The 19369-nt window shown below is 48.9% G+C and overlaps 1 protein-coding gene across 3 annotated transcripts in view; it reads right to left on the bottom strand.

Annotated features, from left to right (window-relative positions):
* Positions 1-19369, bottom strand: part of dpp6a (dipeptidyl-peptidase 6a) — a 230067-nt gene that overhangs the window by 180181 nt on the left and 30517 nt on the right. The window contains exon 1 of one of the 3 annotated variants that reach the window (XM_023950259.2): positions 18165-18565. The exons of 1 other annotated variant lie outside the window; for it this stretch is intronic. In XM_023950259.2, the coding sequence (XP_023806027.1) occupies positions 18165-18215 (51 nt within the window). In that variant the 5' untranslated portion in view covers positions 18216-18565. Of the gene's footprint in view, positions 1-18160; positions 18566-19369 lie in introns of those variants that run through there. One more of the 3 variants, XM_078938700.1, reaches the window with a different exon arrangement.

Here is a 19369-nt window from a genome sequence, read left to right on the forward strand (position 1 = left end):
AACAGCTGGGAGATGCGCTAGAAGGGCTCAGATCCAGAGTCGCATCCCCGACCGCCATACCTGGCAACGTACTTCCACCCGCCATCTGCCCGACACCGCCCAGCGAGAGACCTACGCATAAACTGCAATTGACATAAAAAATGGGGAACAGCTTCAAACCGAATCCACATAAAGACCTGATGGCTGAAACCCTGACAGACATCTGCACACATCCACGAATGACAAACGCAGAAAACACGTGTTAATTACGTGTATCACCCATGAATCACCAAAGACAGACATTTCATACATGAACAATGCGCAGGTTGTCTGTGGCGGCAGTGTGACACGCGCCTAACGTTCAACGTCCAAACTACCTTTGGGAGGGACCCGGACGTCAGGATGAGCGGAGTGTTGGTTAAAGGCTGATCAGCAGGGATCTTTGAGTTCTTCTGCCTCCATGACTGAGCAGCTGCTGCTCTCCGTTTCCTCTAAATAAGACGCGTCTCTGCTGTGAAAAGCAAGAGTTCAGGTGTGAACTGCATGCTGGGACAGGAGGACAGGTAGAGCATGGACCACAGCTGAGGTCTGGAATTATTCAGATGAACCCCCAACCTCCATATCATAATTAATAACAAATCAGCTGCAGAAGGCACAGAATATGCAAAAGCTAATTGAGGTGCCCCCCTCCCCCGCGCTCTTCTCCCAGAGCGCTGGGAGGTAATATCCTCCTAATGCAGGGGAATACACAACATTACCCTCTACAACAGGTACTTCTTCATTTTCTGTCTGCCTTTAATGATCTCATTAGACAGCCCCTCTAACAGGGGAGCTGCTGATGGCACCTCTGCATGGGGGGGGGCAACAACAGAGCAGAGCGGGGAGGCGGGGCCGCAACCAAAACATGAATCCAGCAAACAGAAGTGGAGAGGGAAGCTGGGAAAACTCCAGGTCCACATCCAAACTCAGGATTCCAGAAGCAAACAACACCAAACAATCACAGCTTTCCTCAACCCAACGCGCATCCAGCTGGAGGAAGAAGAAGCAAAGCGATGACCCCCCCATTCTTCCTCTGATTAAAGCACTAAAGAGGAGTTGGTGATCAGCAGGCGGTGAGGATGTGGACCCTCCCGCCTCAGACCAAAACTCTGTCAACAAACATGAGAATACTTCCATGTTTGGCAGCCGTGATAGATAAAGGGCTGCGACAGGCGGCCTTAAATCGGTCAATTATCTGCTCGGGGAGCGGTTGCCATGGAGATTTCCACTGTTGAGTGAGAGCTGAGACCACAAACACACTGCAGGTAAAGGATAGATGCTGTTCACACCAACAGAAGAATCAAATCCAACAGGTTTGGGTTCTTCACTGAAGCATTGGTCCAGTAGCAACAAGTGACAGTTAGAGTCCCATCAGCCGTCACGCACCTATTCTCCGCATTTGGAGGAGCGGTGAGCTGCAGGAACTGCGATTGGGAACCATTTGGTGCTTTACCCCCCAATCCAACCCCTTCATGAAGCAGGAAGGATGGGAGGAAACAACAATGTCCTGTTGTGAGCCGCTCAGGGTTAGAATCTGTGACTCAATGGGAATTGAACTTTTGCACTGGACCAATTAACCCAAAGTAGGCGGGGCAAAAAGCCTCTTCTAGAGCAGGTGATGTGCAAGTCACCTGTCAATCCAGGTTCTTGAAAGAGAGGAAGAAAAATGGAGCTCCAGAGTGGAGCTGGAAGGGTAGAACTCACAGTAAATAACAACAGCCTCGCTCCAGCCACAAGCCCCCTAGTGGTTTTTTGGTGAACTGACCCGGCTTCAGCGGCAAACCTCAATCTGCTTGAAAGTCAAGTATCTGATAAAAAATGTTTTCAAAAGTTCCAAAATGTTTCCTTAATAATTACCAAACATAAACACAGCAGCTAGCATAACAGCACATTGGCTTTTATTTAAACCTGCATGAGCCTCTGCAACTTCACATTAAATGTATAGAAACATATAATGACAGTTTCAGGGCAGATCAGTAGATATGTATTTTCTGTCCATAAATATGAAGAGCTTTCTTCACATCTGATTTTATCTCTGAGCTAACGGGCTGTTAAAACTGGACTGGAGCGTTCTGAAGCCATTTCTATTCCATTAACCCTGACATTTCACAGAGCACAATCAATCAGGACACACTCCTCAATAGCAGAATGAAAACGCATGGCAGCAGCAAGTTAAAAGCAGCAGAAACAACGTGAATGTCATTTAAAGTTCAATGTCAAACGGACATCCATTATTTTAGGCAGAAGCCATTTGAATCTGCGCTCTGCTGTGGGACCGACTTCCGCCGCTCGCCTTCCTTTCAGCAGACTCCAGTCACAGAAAGAGGTTTGTGCGGCCGTGCAGACCGAGCGCGTCCAATCCTGGCAGAAGGGCTTTTCACAGCTTAGCTTCTAATAGGTCTCCAAACTCCTTCATCATCCTCGGTTATGTTGTCCAAATTGAAAGTCAGAAACTTGGCGTTGGCCTTTTTGTTTCCCCTCTCCATCTGTGCCTCTGTCTGTCGGTTGGCCTGGTTCACTTTGTCTCTGTCAGTCACCTTAATTATCTTTCCTACTCTTCATCGAGCCGCAGATCCGATCTGTTAACGAACACAGAAGTTTTTACTCCTCCATGATACGCAGCACTGTGGAGGTGAGACTGATCCTGAGGAAAGCTTCTCCCCATCGACCTGCTCTGGTGCCGAAGGTCGGCGGTGAACAGAACGCCTTCAAATCCACAAACCTGTTCAAAAAGAAAGACGCATTTTCTGCAGAAACACAGAAAGAGGATGGAGCTCACAGAGTTCTGAAAGCATGCTGGAACCTTTGACTGAATGTTAAATGAAGCGCTATGTCTTCAAGCCTCACATGAAATGAAGGAGGTAGAACTTCTGGAACCACACATCCAGACCTTCTGCAAAGGTCTCCAACTGGTCTGCTGTGATCCGGCTGTCAAATCTACGGATGAGCAAATACTTCCACGTAATAAAGACGACACAGGAAAGGAAATAAATACCAAAAAGTCTCACGCATTTATTTAAGTTCTATTCTAAAGATCTAGAACAAAAGGAGGAACAATTTCCATCTAAAGATTCACTAAAGGCTCCAGAATCTGGAAAATCTCCAAACCCAGAAGATCTTCTGATTTTCAGCTGGGAACAATCTCCATGAGGAACCTGAACCCAACGGAGCAGCGGCTCCATGCAGAAGATTCCAATGTTTCACATATTTAGTCTGTCAGACATCATTCTTCCAGTTCTGCCGGCTTGTCTGCGTTTCCAGAGTCACTAAAGTTGTTCAGAAAGCTGGACATGGATTTCCCTCCATCGGGTTAGCTTCATTCATTTAATGAAAATGAACTTTCTGATGATCCTAAGCAGAGTAATCCATCATCCCCGCTGTTTTCTCCCCTTTGCCACACTTGTCGTGGTATTACCTTCTAAAGACGGGGGAGGGGGGTTTCCATCGAGTTTTTTCTTTGCTTGAGTGGGAAATTCCCCAGACCCGGACTGTTCTCCATGACGCCGATGTCGTCTGACAGAAGTGGGGAGTTGGATCTGTTCTGGTCTTTGGTCGCTCTACTTTCACATTTTCTTTAGTAACATTCGGAGAAAAAGGGTTGATGAATCCTCACATTCTCTGACTTCTTCAAGCTTCCGTTGAAGGCCGGTGCTTCTAAAAAATCCACTGACTCCAATCATTCAAATAAAAACGTCTCAGCAGCTGTGAAGGAGACGTGCATTAAGGTCATTTCTAGTCATTCATCACTCGATTCTGCTGTCTACATTAAGGCTACGTTCACACCGCAAGCTGAAACCATTTTGTCCCCTATGCGACCTGTATCTGATCTTTTCATGACAGTCTGAACGACACAGATCCCATCTTTTCAAATGCGACCTCCGTCTGAACGGCCAGGCAACATGTATCCGACCCGTACGTCATCAATACGCTCCAAAAGTCATCATTCTGCATTGAAGTAGGCGGGAACGAGAACATAAACATCCACCATGGAGGACGATGCTGCTGAGACCAGTCAGTGGAAAGGAAGCCAGGTCACCGATTTGATGTTGAACTTTTCCCGGGATGACTTCTTTTCCCTTTCCGATCGTGGTCAGAAGCGCAGGGGACCGAAGTCGGATCCTCCTCCGGGGTTCACTTCCCCGTTCAGACCCTCAGATTCTCCAGAGCGGGTTAATAAAGAGTCAATTATAGCATTTATTCTGGGGGAAGCCTTCTTTTATTACCGTTCTCTTTCCTTCCTAACACACAGCATGAATGCGCGCTCCCAACACCTTTCCTCTGCCCCCCCTCACTCCCCCCTGTGCTGCACGCACTCGCTCCTCTCTCTTACACACACACACACACACACACACACACACACACATCAACACACACACACACACACGTGGCCCCAGCACATCCCCATTCCACAACAGTAGGTCCAGACCATCCTGCCTCCAATGCCTTCTTAAAATGAGAAGATTGTTATTGCTCTGGCTCCTTCGTGATAATAAAAGTAATAATGCAATAAGAGCTCCGCTATGACAACACTGTTGTTGACATCCATTGCTAATGTTTGCTACTTCCGCATTTCTATCAGAGTTACTGTTGATTCTGTTATTTCTGTCAGATTTCTCTTCTTTGGTTGATTACAGCGCCCCCTGGAGGAGCCAGACGGGTAAGGACAGGTAACATTCTTCCTCCCCTTAACCTGTCATCTAAAGGCTAACTTCTGCTTCCCAGAGGGCGTTAGGATAACCTCCACTCCGCCTGGGAGTCACATAGGGATCCTCTGCAGAGTTTCACTGAGCAGATCGACAACTTCCACTTAACTTTGATAAAGAAACAAAAACAGATAAACTTGTCCACTAACTGGATCACATTAGACTGTAGGAACATGGCTGCTGCCAGACCTTAGCTAGCTCAGGTCATCAATCTGGTGTTGCAAGCAATGAGGGTGTGCACGTGAAATATGAATTTACTATGAACTCATTATTTCCCAGAGTGGAGGCCGGCTGAGTGACGGCTGATGGCTCAGGGCCACGGCGGCGGAGCGGCAGATAGAAGACACAAAGGCTCCTGAAGATCTCAAGGATTTTCTGAGGGACGTTCATGAGGACAGAAAACACGGAGGCTAACGCAGCACGTTTGAGGAATCCAATCAACTACAAGGACAACGTCTAATTGAACGGGCCTGAATGTGAACGCCAAAAGCAGATCCTCGGCGGTAAAACTATTGGCAGAGCATAAATGCAACTGAAAGCACCTTCAGCTGCAGCCAAACAAACCAAATCATTTTCTCTGCTATTTCCTGAATCCTGGTTGGAACATTCACTGCATTCTGGGAAAGTTTAAAAGGAAACATTTACAAATGTTATGGTCGGAATGAAAGCGGATCTTTTTCCATCGACAGATGCTGCAGCTCCACAACTGCTAAAGTTCTGCCAGGAATTAATTCGGTCCAAACCTCAAGGATGATCCTCAGTCTATAGAATTGAGTCATAAAGAAAAGGCGTCTCCAACCCCCATTTGTTAACAGAAGTGTAGTTTGAGCACAAAGGTTTTCAAAACATTGATTTGGATTTTTCTCTTCTCTCTATGATGAGCTGCTTGAGTTGAGAAACATGTTCCAGACACATTTTTCAAAAATAAACGCAGAGGAAAAAATCCATTTGACCAAACGCAGCCGTCCCACGGCAGCATGAAGCAGAAAGTAAACCAAACTTTCTCCTCGTTGCTCCTCCTCTGAGAGCCCTCGCTGGGGAATCCATCCCAGTTCAATCCTGAACATTGGATTTCTGGATCTTCCTGAAACATTTGTGAACCTGGTTAATGCATTTCTGTTTACAGTCACAGCTTTGCCGTTTTACATTTACCGTCTCGTTAAGGTTTTAGTTTCAGAATAAAGCTCATGAAGGAAGCCGACCTCCACAGGTCATTCAGCAACAAACTTCCACCTGCTGCCGGCCTCCACGGCTCAGAAAAGGTCCAAAAATCTTTTTCATCAGTCTGATCTCTGTGGACAACAAGGTGTTCATGCCACTGGATCACCTCCAGACACTTTGACGACCTGCTGAGCCTGAATCCAGCATTTCTGACCCAGTCAGAGCCACTCGTGTGTCACGGCTTCAATGTCATTATGAGCCTCCGGCCACCTGAGGCGAACAGAGGACACACCTGACATACCTGACGGGACACGGAAGAACGCCAGCATGAAGCTGAAATCTGAACGCAGAGAATCGGATTTTGTAATTAGAGCTAAATGGGAAACATGGAGGAAAAAGGAATCAAAAACTACAAAACAGATTTCTCCGAGCCTATGAGGTGGATTTCTAACTCAATGTCAGAACAACCCCCCCCCAGGACATTTCTCCGACACTTTGATTCTGTTTACCTGGAAAAGTCGTTTTCCAAAAACACACCAACATCCAAACCTTGAACAACCGGTGGGTTTCAGGGTTTCCTGTAGCTGCAAGTCATGTTTAGCGTGGTGTCCGGAGCGTGTTCTGTAGCTGCAGGTCATGTTTAGCGTGGTGTCCGGAGTGTGTCCTGTAGCTACAGGTCATGTTTAGCGTGGTGTCCGGAGCGTGTCCTGTAGCTGCAGGTCATGTTTAGCGTGGTGTCCGGAGCGTGTTCTGTAGCTACAGGTCATGTTTAGCGTGGTGTCCGGAGCGTGTTCTGTAGCTACAGGTCATGTTTAGCGTGGTGTCCGGAGCGTGTTCTGTAGCTGCAGGTCATGTTTAGCGTGGTGTCCGGAGCATGTTCTGTAGCTGCAGGTCATGTTTAGCGTGGTGTCCGGAGTGTGTCCTGTAGCTACAGGTCATGTTTAGCGTGGTGTCCGGAGCGTGTCCTGTAGCTGCAGGTCATGTTTAGCGTGGTGTCCGGAGCGTGTTCTGTAGCTACAGGTCATGTTTAGCGTGGTGTCCGGAGCGTGTTCTGTAGCTACAGGTCATGTTTAGCGTGGTGTCCGGAGCGTGTTCTGTAGCTGCAGGTCATGTTTAGCGTGGTGTCCGGAGCATGTTCTGTAGCTGCAGGTCATGTTTAGCGTGGTGTCCGGAGCATGTTCTGTAGCTGCAGGTCATGTTTAGCGTGGTGTCCGGAGCGTGTTCTGTAGCTGCAGGTCATGTTTAGCCTGGTGTCCGGAGCGTGTCCTGTAGCTACAGGTCATGTTTAGCGTGGTGTCCGGAGCGTGTTCTGTAGCTGCAGGTCATGTTTAGCGTGGTGTCTGGAGCGTGTTCTGTAGCTGCAGGTCATGTTTAGCGTGGTGTCCGGAGCGTGTCCTGTAGCTGCAGGTCATGTTTAGCGTGGTGTCCGGAGCGTGTCCTGTAGCTGCAGGTCATGTTTAGCGTGGTGTCTGGAGCGTGTTCTGTAGCTGCAGGTCATGTTTAGCCTGGTGTCCGGAGCGTGTCCTGTAGCTACAGGTCATGTTTAGCGTGGTGTCCGGAGCGTGTCCTGTAGCTACAGGTCATGTTTAGCGTGGTGTCCGGAGCGTGTCCTGTAGCTACAGGTCATGTTTAGCATGGTGTCTGGAGCGTGTTCTGTAGCTACAGGTCATGTTTAGCGTGGTGTCCGGAGCGTGTTCTGTAGCTACAGGTAATGTTTAGCGTGGTGTCCGGAGCGTGTTCTGTAGCTGCAGGTCATGTTTAGCGTGATGTCCGGAGCGTGTTCTGTAGCTGCAGGTCATGTTTAGCGTGGTGTCCGGAGCGTGTCCTGTAGCTACAGGTCATGTTTAGCGTGATGTCCGGAGCGTGTTCTGTAGCTGCAGGTCATGTTTAGCGTGATGTCCGGAGCGTGTTCTGTAGCTGCAGGTCATGTTTAGCGTGGTGTCCGGAGCGTGTTCTGTAGCTGCAAGTCATGTTTAGCGTGGTGTCCAGAGCGTGTTCTGTAGCTGCAGGTCATGTTTAGCGTGGTGTCCAGAGCGTGTTCTGTAGCTACAGGTCATGTTTAGCGTGGTGTCCGGAGCGTGTTCTGTAGCTACAGGTCATGTTTAGCGTGGTGTCCGGAGCGTGTTCTGTAGCTACAGGTCATGTTTAGCGTGGTGTCCAGAGCGTGTTCTGTAGCTACAGGTCATGTTTAGCGTGGTGTCCGGAGCGTGTCCTGTAGCTGCAGATCATGTTTAGCGTGGTGTCCGGAGCGTGTCCTGTAGCTGCAGGTCATGTTTAGCGTGGTGTCTGGAGCGTGTTCTGCAGCTGCAGGTCATGTTTAGCGTGGTGTCCGGAGCGTGTCCTGTAGCTGCAGGTCATGTTTAGCGTGGTGTCTGGAGCGTGTCCTGTAGCTGCAGGTCATGTTTAGCGTGGTGTCCGGAGCGTGTCCTGTAGCTGCAGGTCATGTTTAGCGTGGTGTCTGGAGCGTGTTCTGCAGCTGCAGGTCATGTTTAGCGTGGTGTCCGGAGCGTGTCCTGTAGCTGCAGGTCATGTTTAGCGTGGTGTCTGGAGCGTGTACTGCAGCTGCAGGTCATGTTTAGCGTGGTGTCCGGAGCGTGTCCTGTAGCTGCAGGTCATGTTTAGCGTGGTGTCCGGAGCGTGTCCTGTAGCTGCAGGTCATGTTTAGCGTGGTGTCCGGAGCGTGTCCTGTAGCTGCAGGTCATGTTTAGCGTGGTGTCCGGAGCGTGTCCTGTACCTGCAGGTAATGTTTAGCGTGGTGTCCGGAGCGTGTCCTGTAGCTGCAGGTCATGTTTAGCGTGGTGTCCGGAGCGTGTCCTGCAGCTGCAGGTCATGTTTAGCGTGGTGTCTGGAGCGTGTTCTGCAGCTGCAGGTCATGTTTAGCGTGGTGTCCGGAGCGTGTCCTGTAGCTGCAGGTCATGTTTAGCGTGGTGTCCGGAGCGTGTCCTGTAGCTGCAGGTAATGTTTAGCGTGGTGTCCGGAGCGTGTTCTGTAGCTGCAGGTCATGTTTAGCGTGGTGTCCGGAGCGTGTTCTGCAGCTGCAGGTCATGTTTAGCGTGGTGTCTGGAGCGTGTTCTGCAGCTGCAGGTCATGTTTAGCGTGGTGTCCGGAGCGTGTTCTGCAGCTGCAGGTCATGTTTAGCGTGGTGTCCGGAGCGTGTTCTGCAGCTGCAGGTCATGTTTAGCGTGGTGTTCGGAGCGTGTCCTGTAGCTGCAGGTCATGTTTAGCGTGGTGTCCGGAGCGTGTTCTGTAGCTACAGGTCATGTTTAGCGTGGTGTCCGGAGCGTGTTCTGTAGCTGCAGGTCATGTTTAGCGTGGTGTCCGGAGCGTGTTCTGTAGCTGCAGGTCATGTTTAGCGTGGTGTCCGGAGCGTGTTCTGTAGCTACAGGTCATGTTTAGCGTGGTGTCCGGAGCGTGTTCTGTAGCTACAGGTCATGTTTAGCGTGGTGTCCGGAGCGTGTTCTGTAGCTACAGGTCATGTTTAGCGTGGTGTCCGGAGCGTGTTCTGTAGCTGCAGGTCATGTTTAGCGTGGTGTCCGGAGCATGTTCTGTAGCTGCAGGTCATGTTTAGCGTGGTGTCCGGAGCATGTTCTGTAGCTGCAGGTCATGTTTAGCGTGGTGTCCGGAGCGTGTTCTGTAGCTGCAAGTCATGTTTAGCCTGGTGTCCGGAGCGTGTTCTGTAGCTGCAGGTCATGTTTAGCGTGGTGTCCGGAGCGTGTTCTGTAGCTGCAGGTCATGTTTAGCGTGGTGTCCGGAGCGTGTCCTGTAGCTGCAGGTCATGTTTAGCGTGGTGTCCGGAGCGTGTTCTGTAGCTACAGGTCATGTTTAGCATGGTGTCCGGAGCGTGTCCTGTAGCTACAGGTCATGTTTAGCATGGTGTCTGGAGCGTGTTCTGTAGCTACAGGTCATGTTTAGCGTGGTGTCCAGAGCGTGTTCTGTAGCTACAGGTCATGTTTAGCGTGGTGTCCGGAGCGTGTCCTGTAGCTGCAGGTCATGTTTAGCATGGTGTCCGGAGCGTGTCCTGTAGCTACAGGTCATGTTTAGCATGGTGTCTGGAGCGTGTTCTGTAGCTACAGGTCATGTTTAGCGTGGTGTCCGGAGCGTGTTCTGTAGCTACAGGTCATGTTTAGCGTGGTGTCCGGAGCGTGTTCTGTAGCTACAGGTCATGTTTAGCGTGATGTCCGGAGCGTGTTCTGTAGCTGCAGGTCATGTTTAGCGTGATGTCCGGAGCGTGTTCTGTAGCTGCAGGTCATGTTTAGCGTGGTGTCCGGAGCGTGTTCTGTAGCTGCAAGTCATGTTTAGCGTGGTGTCCAGAGCGTGTTCTGTAGCTGCAGGTCATGTTTAGCGTGGTGTCCAGAGCGTGTTCTGTAGCTACAGGTCATGTTTAGCGTGGTGTCCGGAGCGTGTTCTGTAGCTACAAGTCATGTTTAGCGTGGTGTCCAGAGCGTGTTCTGTAGCTACAGGTCATGTTTAGCGTGGTGTCCGGAGCGTGTTCTGTAGCTACAGGTCATGTTTAGCGTGGTGTCCGGAGCGTGTTCTGCAGCTGCAGGTCATGTTTAGCGTGGTGTCCGGAGCGTGTTCTGTAGCTACAGGTCATGTTTAGCGTGGTGTCCGGAGCGTGTTCTGTAGCTACAGGTCATGTTTAGCGTGGTGTCCAGAGCGTGTTCTGTAGCTACAGGTCATGTTTAGCGTGGTGTCCGGAGCGTGTCCTGTAGCTGCAGATCATGTTTAGCGTGGTGTCCGGAGCGTGTTCTGTAGCTACAAGTCATGTTTAGCGTGGTGTCTGGAGCGTGTTCTGTAGCTACAGGTCAAGTTTAGCGTGGTGTCCGGAGCGTGTTCTGTAGCTGCAAGTCATGTTTAGCGTGGTGTCCAGAGCGTGTTCTGTAGCTGCAGGTCATGTTTAGCGTGGTGTCCAGAGCGTGTTCTGTAGCTACAGGTCATGTTTAGCGTGGTGTCCGGAGCGTGTTCTGTAGCTACAGGTCATGTTTAGCGTGGTGTCCAGAGCGTGTTCTGTAGCTACAAGTCATGTTTAGCGTGGTGTCTGGAGCGTGTTCTGTAGCTACAGGTCATGTTTAGCGTGGTGTCCAGAGCGTGTTCTGTAGCTACAGGTCATGTTTAGCGTGGTGTCCGGAGCGTGTTCTGTAGCTACAGGTCATGTTTAGCGTGGTGTCCAGAGCGTGTTCTGTAGCTACAGGTCATGTTTAGCGTGGTGTCCGGAGCGTGTTCTGTAGCTACAGGTCATGTTTAGCGTGGTGTCCGGAGCGTGTTCTGCAGCTGCAGGTCATGTTTAGCGTGGTGTCCGGAGCGTGTTCTGTAGCTACAGGTCATGTTTAGCGTGGTGTCCGGAGCGTGTTCTGCAGCTGCAGGTCATGTTTAGCGTGGTGTCCGGAGCGTGTTCTGTAGCTACAGGTCATGTTTAGCGTGGTGTCCGGAGCGTGTTCTGCAGCTGCAGGTCATGTTTAGCGTGGTGTCCGGAGCGTGTTCTGTAGCTACAGGTCATGTTTAGCGTGATGTCCGGAGCGTGTTCTGCAGCTGCAGGTCATGTTTAGCCCTTTTATCTTTGGTCTTGTTAGCATTTAGCTTAGCATGTTTGAGACAGTTTTAGCTTCTTTTCACCGCCGTCACTCCTCGATTCACAGAAATGTTGGTATTGTTTTACATTTTTCCAGCACTGTATCTTTTTGAGACTTTTCTTCAGTTCAGTGGCCTCGTGGAAGAGCGTCTGCTTTGGAAGGTTGTGAGTTCAAATCCAGGCTCAGTCATACCAAAGACTCTCAAAGTAAGACCAAAAGCGTCCCGGCTGGACCCTCAGCATGAGGGGTTGGATTGGGGGGTTAAACCACCAGATGCTTCCTGAGGCGGCTGTGTCTGCAGCTCACTGCTCCCCCAGGGGAGGGGTCAAATGTGGAGGGCAAATGTCACACACCTAGATGTGTGACAGCTAATGGGAGTTAAAAACAGCAGATTCAGCTTCACTCTGTTTTACTTTGATATTTCTAGTCAACATTGAGGTTATCACAAATATTACCCAAGTTAACTAAGCCATGACCGACTTCATACATCAACGATTACGATACAAGATTTATTTACCCCCCAATGGGGAAATTCTTTTGTCTGTAGCAGCAAAGTGACATTCAGTCCAGTGCTGCAGTGTCAAAGAACAGAAGAACATCTATTAAATCCAAATCCAAATCCACACCAAACGAGCAGGAAGGAAACAAGCACAATGAAAGATACACCATTTGGGTCCATATGTGACTGAGTACAGGGATCATTTAACACTTATTAGAATGTTTAATCCTAAAAAGCTCCAATTACAGCCAAGCTTTGTTCAGAATTGTCATCATTTTGTTTAAATAATTGAATTCATAATTTCAGATTTTGTTAAGAAAACTTCATGTTCAATGTTGATTCGAAATCAAACCCACAAACTCATAAAAGAAAAACCAAAGGTTTCCTCCAAAGCTCCAGAGTTTTCTGCTTCCAGAAGATTTGCTCCAACTTTGCCCCTTCAGGAGGCGGCATGGCTGCGGTGCATTTGGGGACCATTAGAAAAACCAGCAAGGACTGCATTCAATGATAACCATGACAGTGACCCTAAAGCAGCCCTGATAATAATAGTATTCTTGATCTTCTGGCTCCTCAAACAGAACATGTTCCAGGGTTAGCTGGAGGGGAAAGGACACTTCAGGAGAACAAAGGTAGATTCTACAACCGTATCGTCTGGAGTCATAAACTTACAATGCAGTTTCACTCTCCTCCCAGCCTTCATCTGAAAAGCATCAAACCGCTGAACAGGAGAGAATGAAGACTCTTAAAAGTCGGGACGACAGATCGGACCTCAGAACTAGGATTTCAGCTCATCTGCTGTAGAAACTAGAACCATCTGCCAGCTTCACTGGATGCTCTGACAAACAAAATACAGCCGAAGGGAAACATGATGGAGTCCAGTAATGAAATGCTGCAGTTGGGATCTGGACGGCTGGGAAAGTGCAGCCGGCACAAAGGTCCAAATAAATCAAGGATTGCAGTATTTCTGTGGAACCAACCGCTGTCAAGAACACAGAACTACTAACGTGCTCAGAAACCCGTGGGAATGTTCTGGAAATCCGTCAGCTGTTAATTATGGAAAAAAAACGCTTTGCTCTGTTTAACAGAGACTTTTGACAGGAACATTTATTCAATCTTTCCCAGAACGGGAGCTTCGCTCTGCTGCTCTGAAGCTCTGCCTGAAATCTGCCCTTTGAGATTTCTGCAGACAGCACTGAAGCGTTGGGGGGGGGATGAAGCCCCCCTATGACATTCATTTACATCACCATTCAGGAGAAACATCAGTTCCCTCCCTGCTTACATTTGGGAACGCCGTCGACGCGGCGGGAACATCCGTTTCAATCAGAGACGAAGCATGGGGGCAAACAGTTTGGGGTTACTGACGTGTCCTTTGTCAACGTGACGCCATTTGTTTGAGGGTCAAACCCAAAGATTGAGTCTCACTGCTGTCATATATCTGTCAGTGTCAGAAGACTGCAGCTGCTGGAAAACATCGGGAAAAGCAGCCGCAGATTGTCACAGATGGGCGGAGCAACGTGCATGTGGAGCAGTGTGCAGCGTGCACGTGGAGCAGCGTGCACGTGGAGGTGGAGCAGCGGTTCCGGTCCTTGGTGGGATTTAGAAGCGTCCAGCTCAAAACAAGCACAGTGAGCTATAGACAACAACTCCAACCAGCTAGCCTGCAGCCATGAGGGTTCTGATGGAGTAACGGTGTGTCAGAGCTCCACATCCAGCTCAGGAATCCTCCATCAACCACAAGTTCCACCCAAAGGCACACAGGCCGTTGTGATGAGCCAAACAGCTGTTCCACGTACAAAGTACCAGCCTTTAGCGTCTTACCAGCTGGTTCCAGCATGAGGGCGGGAAAAACAAAACAGGTTACAGCTACTGTCTGCTGTCTGCACAAAGGTCACAGCTGCTGTCTGCACATCTGCTGTCTGCACATCTGCTGTCTGCACATCTGCTGTCTGCACGAACACAGATAGAAATTGTGTTTTAAAACCTCAAAAACCACATGTGGTTTGATATATTTTTTTCTTTCTAGAAAAATCCTTCAAATATCTGTTAACCCTTGTGCTATCTTAGATGACCCCCCCCTTCCATTGACATGTCCCCCCTACCATGACAAAGGTGGATAAAGGTGGAAAGATTTCATGTAATCCATGGACACCAGTGAAGATCACAAATCATTGAAGAAAAAAGGTTCAGAGCACTGTCTAGTGGGTCTAGATGACCCTACTCCCAATGGTAAAGTGCCTAGGATAGCACAAGGGTTAATGCAGCAGAACCTTAAACAAAATGTGAAGAAAACAATTGTATAGCAGACTTTCCCATAAATGCTCAAATCTTCAATTAACAGTTGCAGAAAACCTCTGAAATCCAAAAGCTAGCTTTAGCAGGCTTTCTCTGCAGACTGAACCATTGCTCATCTGCAGTAGGATGTCTGCAGCCCAAAGGCCAGAAATCTATTACAGGATTACATGGTTTGCAAATGATATTAGATGGTCCTCTGCTGCCTCTGAAGACTGAAAACCACATATTGTTGGTTTTTTTATATCGTATCTCAGTTACTGACAAATATTCTGTGGAACTCTGTGGAAAGTGAACTTTTCTAAGACGACTGAACATTTTCAGGATCTCTAACTCGATGTTTTCAGACATCAGTTTAGACTTTTCTGCAGATAGATTTTAGAGGATAACTCAGGAATTTCCCATCTAAACTGGATCTTCATCTTGGTTAATCATAATTCTAAATACAACCATAAATAACTTTATTTCTTTGAAGGCTGTAACGGTAGACGTACATTAGAATGTTTTCTCTGCATCTCTGCCTCATGGTGGATTCAGAGCTTTGGTCCACATGGAAGGAGGTCAAGTCTACAGTTTTAGGTTTTTGGAAATATGACAAATCTACATTTCTATCTGTTTATGTGTTGTTCAGCATGAGTGTGATCATTACCTGAACTTCCGGTGAGGGTTTTTATCCGTTCATTAAACAACAGAAACATTAAACAAAGAAAAAAACAGAGAGTCAAAGCTTGATCTCTGTCTTCATTTGGCTTGGTTCCACTAACAGACATCAGGACCGGCTCTGCCTCTTCAGTCCAGCTTCCAACGTGAGCAGAAAACCAGCCGTCAGAGTTCAGCCGCTCTGTCATGAGTGCTCTTGAGCTGGGACGTTTGTTGGGTCAGACAGCAATTAGAGAAAGACGGAGAACAAACCCCACAGCTGGGAACAGAACAGCGAGAGGCGCCACCAACGGCGTAACGCCAGCAAACAGGTGAGATGATTGCTCCTGCATCCCATCATCCTGTTTATGCTTCGTTACCTCCTGGGAACCTGGACACGGACTCCATTTGCAATCTCCTGAGTGGAAGCAACACCTTTGGGGCGTGTTGCCACCTATTTTCACACACTTCCCACTTTGCTTACAGACAGAGGTCCTATGGGGGAACGCCACTGTCCCGCCGCCATGTTTGACCCCGCCTCCATCCTGTGAGTTTGATTCTAAATGCAGGAATCGCTTCCCTGGAGCGGTGCTCGTGCTGCAGGACAGACGGAACCGAACCCTCAGGAGAACGGAGCAGCAAAGCCAACAAGACCAAAATGAAACGTCAGGAGTCTTCCTCATTTATAAAGACTGCAGTAATGACTCCTCCTCCTCCTCTTCCTCAACTGTTTAAAGAAAAGGAGATTATCCAGATCTGTGGTAGAAAATGAAGAAGTTTGGGCTGCAAAGAAATGCTGGAGTAGCCTATTTGAGTGACTTTTATAGCTTTTATTTTCTATTATTATTATAATTATGTCTTTGATCATTTTTTACATTTTATCCTCCAGTTAAAATAGAGGATAAATAAATAAAGACAAATAACAGAATGAATATTTCTCTACCGTATTTATTTCTCCTATCCGTCCATCATTTAAAGCAGTGAAGTCATCATGTTTTCATGTCTAAACGGTTCCAGACAGCTTTATGCTGTAAAACATTTGGAAGAAACAGAAGTTTGTTGTTTTCTCAGACCTTAAAACTCTGATTTCATCCTCCACCAGCATCGGCTCGCTGCATCCAGGCGTCTGACTGAGGCTTCAAGAAATCACATCAATGCTTTATCAAACCAAATCGTTTCATTTTGAAGGATGGAGCGGTCAGGAAGCTGCAGTTCAGGAAGCTGCAGTTTCAGGAAGCTGCAGGTCAGGAAGCTGCAGTTCAGGAAGCTGCAGTTTCAGGAAGCTGCAGGTCAGGAAGCTGCAGTTCAGGAAGCTGCAGTTCATGAAGCTGCAGTTCAGGAAGCTGCAGGTCAGGAAGCTGCAGTTCAGGAAGCTGCAGTTTCAGGAAGCTGCAGGTCAGGAAGCTGCAGTTCAGGAAGCTGCAGTTTCAGGAAGCTGCAGTTCAGGAAGCTGCAGTTCAGGAAGCTGCAGGTCAGGAAGCTGCAGTTCAGGAAGCTGCAGTTTCAGGAAGCTGCAGGTCAGGAAGCTGCAGTTCAGGAAGCTGCAGATCAGGAAGCTGCAGTTCAGGAAGCTGCAGTTTCAGGAAGCTGCAGTTTCAGGAAGCTGCAGTTTCAGGAAGCTGCAGGTCAGGAAGCTGCAGTTCAGGAAGCTGCAGTTCAGGAAGCTGCAGTTTCAGGAAGCTGCAGGTCAGGAAGCTGCAGTTCAGGAAGCTGCAGTTTCAGGAAGCTGCAGTTCAGGAAGCTGCAGTTCAGGAAGCTGCAGGTCAGGAAGCTGCAGTTCAGGAAGCTGCAGTTCAGGAAGCTGCAGATCAGGAAGCTGCAGTTTCAGGAAGCTGCAGTTTCAGGAAGCTGCAGTTTCAGGAAGCTGCAGTTCAGGAAGCTGCAGTTTCAGGAAGCTGCAGGTCAGGAAGCTGCAGTTTCAGGAAGCTGCAGGTCAGGAAGCTGCAGTTCAGGAAGCTGCAGTTTCAGGAAGCTGCAGTTCAGGAAGCTGCAGTTCATGAAGCTGCAGTTCAGGAAGCTGCAGGTCAGGAAGCTGCAGTTCAGGAAGCTGCAGGTCAGGAAGCTGCAGTTCAGGAAGCTGCAGTTCAGGAAGCTGCAGTTCAGGAAGCTGCAGATCAGGAAGCTGCAGTTCAGGAAGCTGCAGTTTCAGGAAGCTGCAGGTCAGGAAGCTGCAGTTCAGGAAGCTGCAGTTTCAGGAAGCTGCAGGTCAGGAAGCTGCAGTTCAGGAAGCTGCAGTTTCAGGAAGCTGCAGTTCAGGAAGCTGCAGTTCAGGAAGCTGCAGGTCAGGAAGCTGCAGTTCAGGAAGCTGCAGTTTCAGGAAGCTGCAGTTCAGGAAGCTGCAGTTCAGGAAGCTGCAGATCAGGAAGCTGCAGATCAGGAAGCTGCAGTTTCAGGAAGCTGCAGTTTCAGGAAGCTGCAGTTTCAGGAAGCTGCAGTTCAGGAAGCTGCAGGTCAGGAAGCTGCAGTTCAGGAAGCTGCAGTTTCAGGAAGCTGCAGTTCAGGAAGCTGCAGTTCAGGAAGCTGCAGATCAGGAAGCTGCAGTTTCAGGAAGCTGCAGTTTCAGGAAGCTGCAGGTCAGGAAGCTGCAGTTCAGGAAGCTGCAGGTCAGGAAGCTGCAGTTTCAGGAAGCTGCAGTTTCAGGAAGCTGCAGTTCAGGAAGCTGCAGCCCCCCCCCCCCCCCCCCCCGATCTCAGTCAGCCTCCTCCTGAGTTTTCGGGTCGAAACCGCTCAGAAAAAAAAATGATGCTCAGCATTCCTCTCACTTTCTTCCATGCAGTCATAAACAAACTGCCCCCACCCCCTGGGGGGCACAGTGAACCACAGGCCTGACTCCCCCAGCTGTGCCCCACATCTGCACCAACAGCAGAGTCTCCAGGAGAAGCATCGGAGCAGAAAGGAAGAACTTCAGCAGAGTTCATTCAGGAGGACGCTGGTCTGGAGGACAGAGAAAATGACGCCATAGAAGGGAAGAAAAATACTTTTAATATCTGAGTCTGAACCCCACAGGACCCCCCCCCCCCCCCTCCTCCCCCCAGCTGGGTAATAAAGCTGCACTAAAATATTCATGGAGCCTCGTGGGCTAAAGTACCTCTGAGGCGGGAACAGGTCATTATTAAAAACACAGCAGAAACTTCCCAACTCTCTCCGGCAGGACGCTCCACCACAGCTCCGTCAGCGGGAGGGACGGATGCAGAACAGGGCGTGAATCGCCGGAGAGGAGCGCGTTAAAGCGCACGGAGGGACCGGGAAGCATCCACGCCACGCCACGCCACGCCACGCACCTACCAGCACGTTTCCCTGCATCTTCGCGGTCTCGATCAGTCTCCTCTCCTTCATGTCTGCTCCCGCGGCGCTGCGTCCGAACCGGAGGAGTGGCGGACTTCTAGACGGGTTCCGTGTTTATCCCAGTCAGAACCTGAGAGCTGCGCGGGGAGTGGGTGGGCTCACCCCGCTCCTTCAGCACTTTAAAGCAGACGCGCACGATCACGCATGATGCGCCGAAGCGATGAAGCGGCTTTTCATGCGTGACGTGGAAAAATAACTGGCGTCTGCGCGGAGTTAAAAAAGAAAAAAAAGCCTTGAAAGGTTTGAATCTGACGAGATTTACTGCAGATTTACGGATCCACGATTCTGCTCTGTCCTCGACTGACAGAGTTCCACCGAGTTCTACTCAGTTCTACTCAGTTCTTCCCGGTTCCACTCAACAGAGGCGGTCCTGGCCAGTTTGAGGCCCTGGGCGAAACACTGGAGGGCACCCTCACCCCCCTTTCCAGCCCCGCCTGCATTTACAAACCCAAGAACAAAATGTAACATTTCTCTTACTTTATGAACCACAGAAGCCAAACATACTTGTTTAGTTGAATCTAGTAAATTAGTCAACACATAACACACATCAGTCTGTGTTTTCTTCCTGAAGGCTGCTTCTGGTAAAAACAGACACATTTCTCTGTTTTTCTTGATCTGAATCCAACCCTGACAGCAATCAGGAAAGAATAAATTCCAGTCATTTCCGTTGGCTTCATGAATGAACATCAATGGAAACTAAAGGACATATTCTTCTGTTTTTGTGCGTCAGTGGGACATCAAGCTGAATAAAAAGACAAACGATTGTGAACATTGCATCTGAAGCATTGACTGGATATGAGAACAGAGAAGCTTAGATGAAATCCACCAAAAAGCTAACCAGACCAGTTTAAGTGAAAACCTTCTTTATCCAAATGTTGCTCCAAGTTTGACTCCTCCAACAGTGAATGTGGTCGATTTTGGCGCCTAGCGAGGGTTACGTTTGGACGCCGCCTGCATTCCTTTATCCTTGGAGTCTTTTTCTTCCTCTTCTCTTCTTTTGTTTCTAAACCTGATGTTTGCTTTGATCTTTTGTCCATTTTCCACAACCTTGGAAAGACTTTTCTGTCTGTCAAACAGCAGAGTTAAGATGATGGAAACAGATTCACTAAGATGCAGACTCCTGTTTTACTTTCCTTTTACTTTTC

Source organism: Oryzias latipes, chromosome 20 (assembly GCF_053564925.1).
Source record: "Oryzias latipes strain Hd-rR chromosome 20, Olatipes_Hd-rR_3.1".
Taxonomy (NCBI): Eukaryota; Metazoa; Chordata; class Actinopteri; order Beloniformes; family Adrianichthyidae; genus Oryzias; species Oryzias latipes.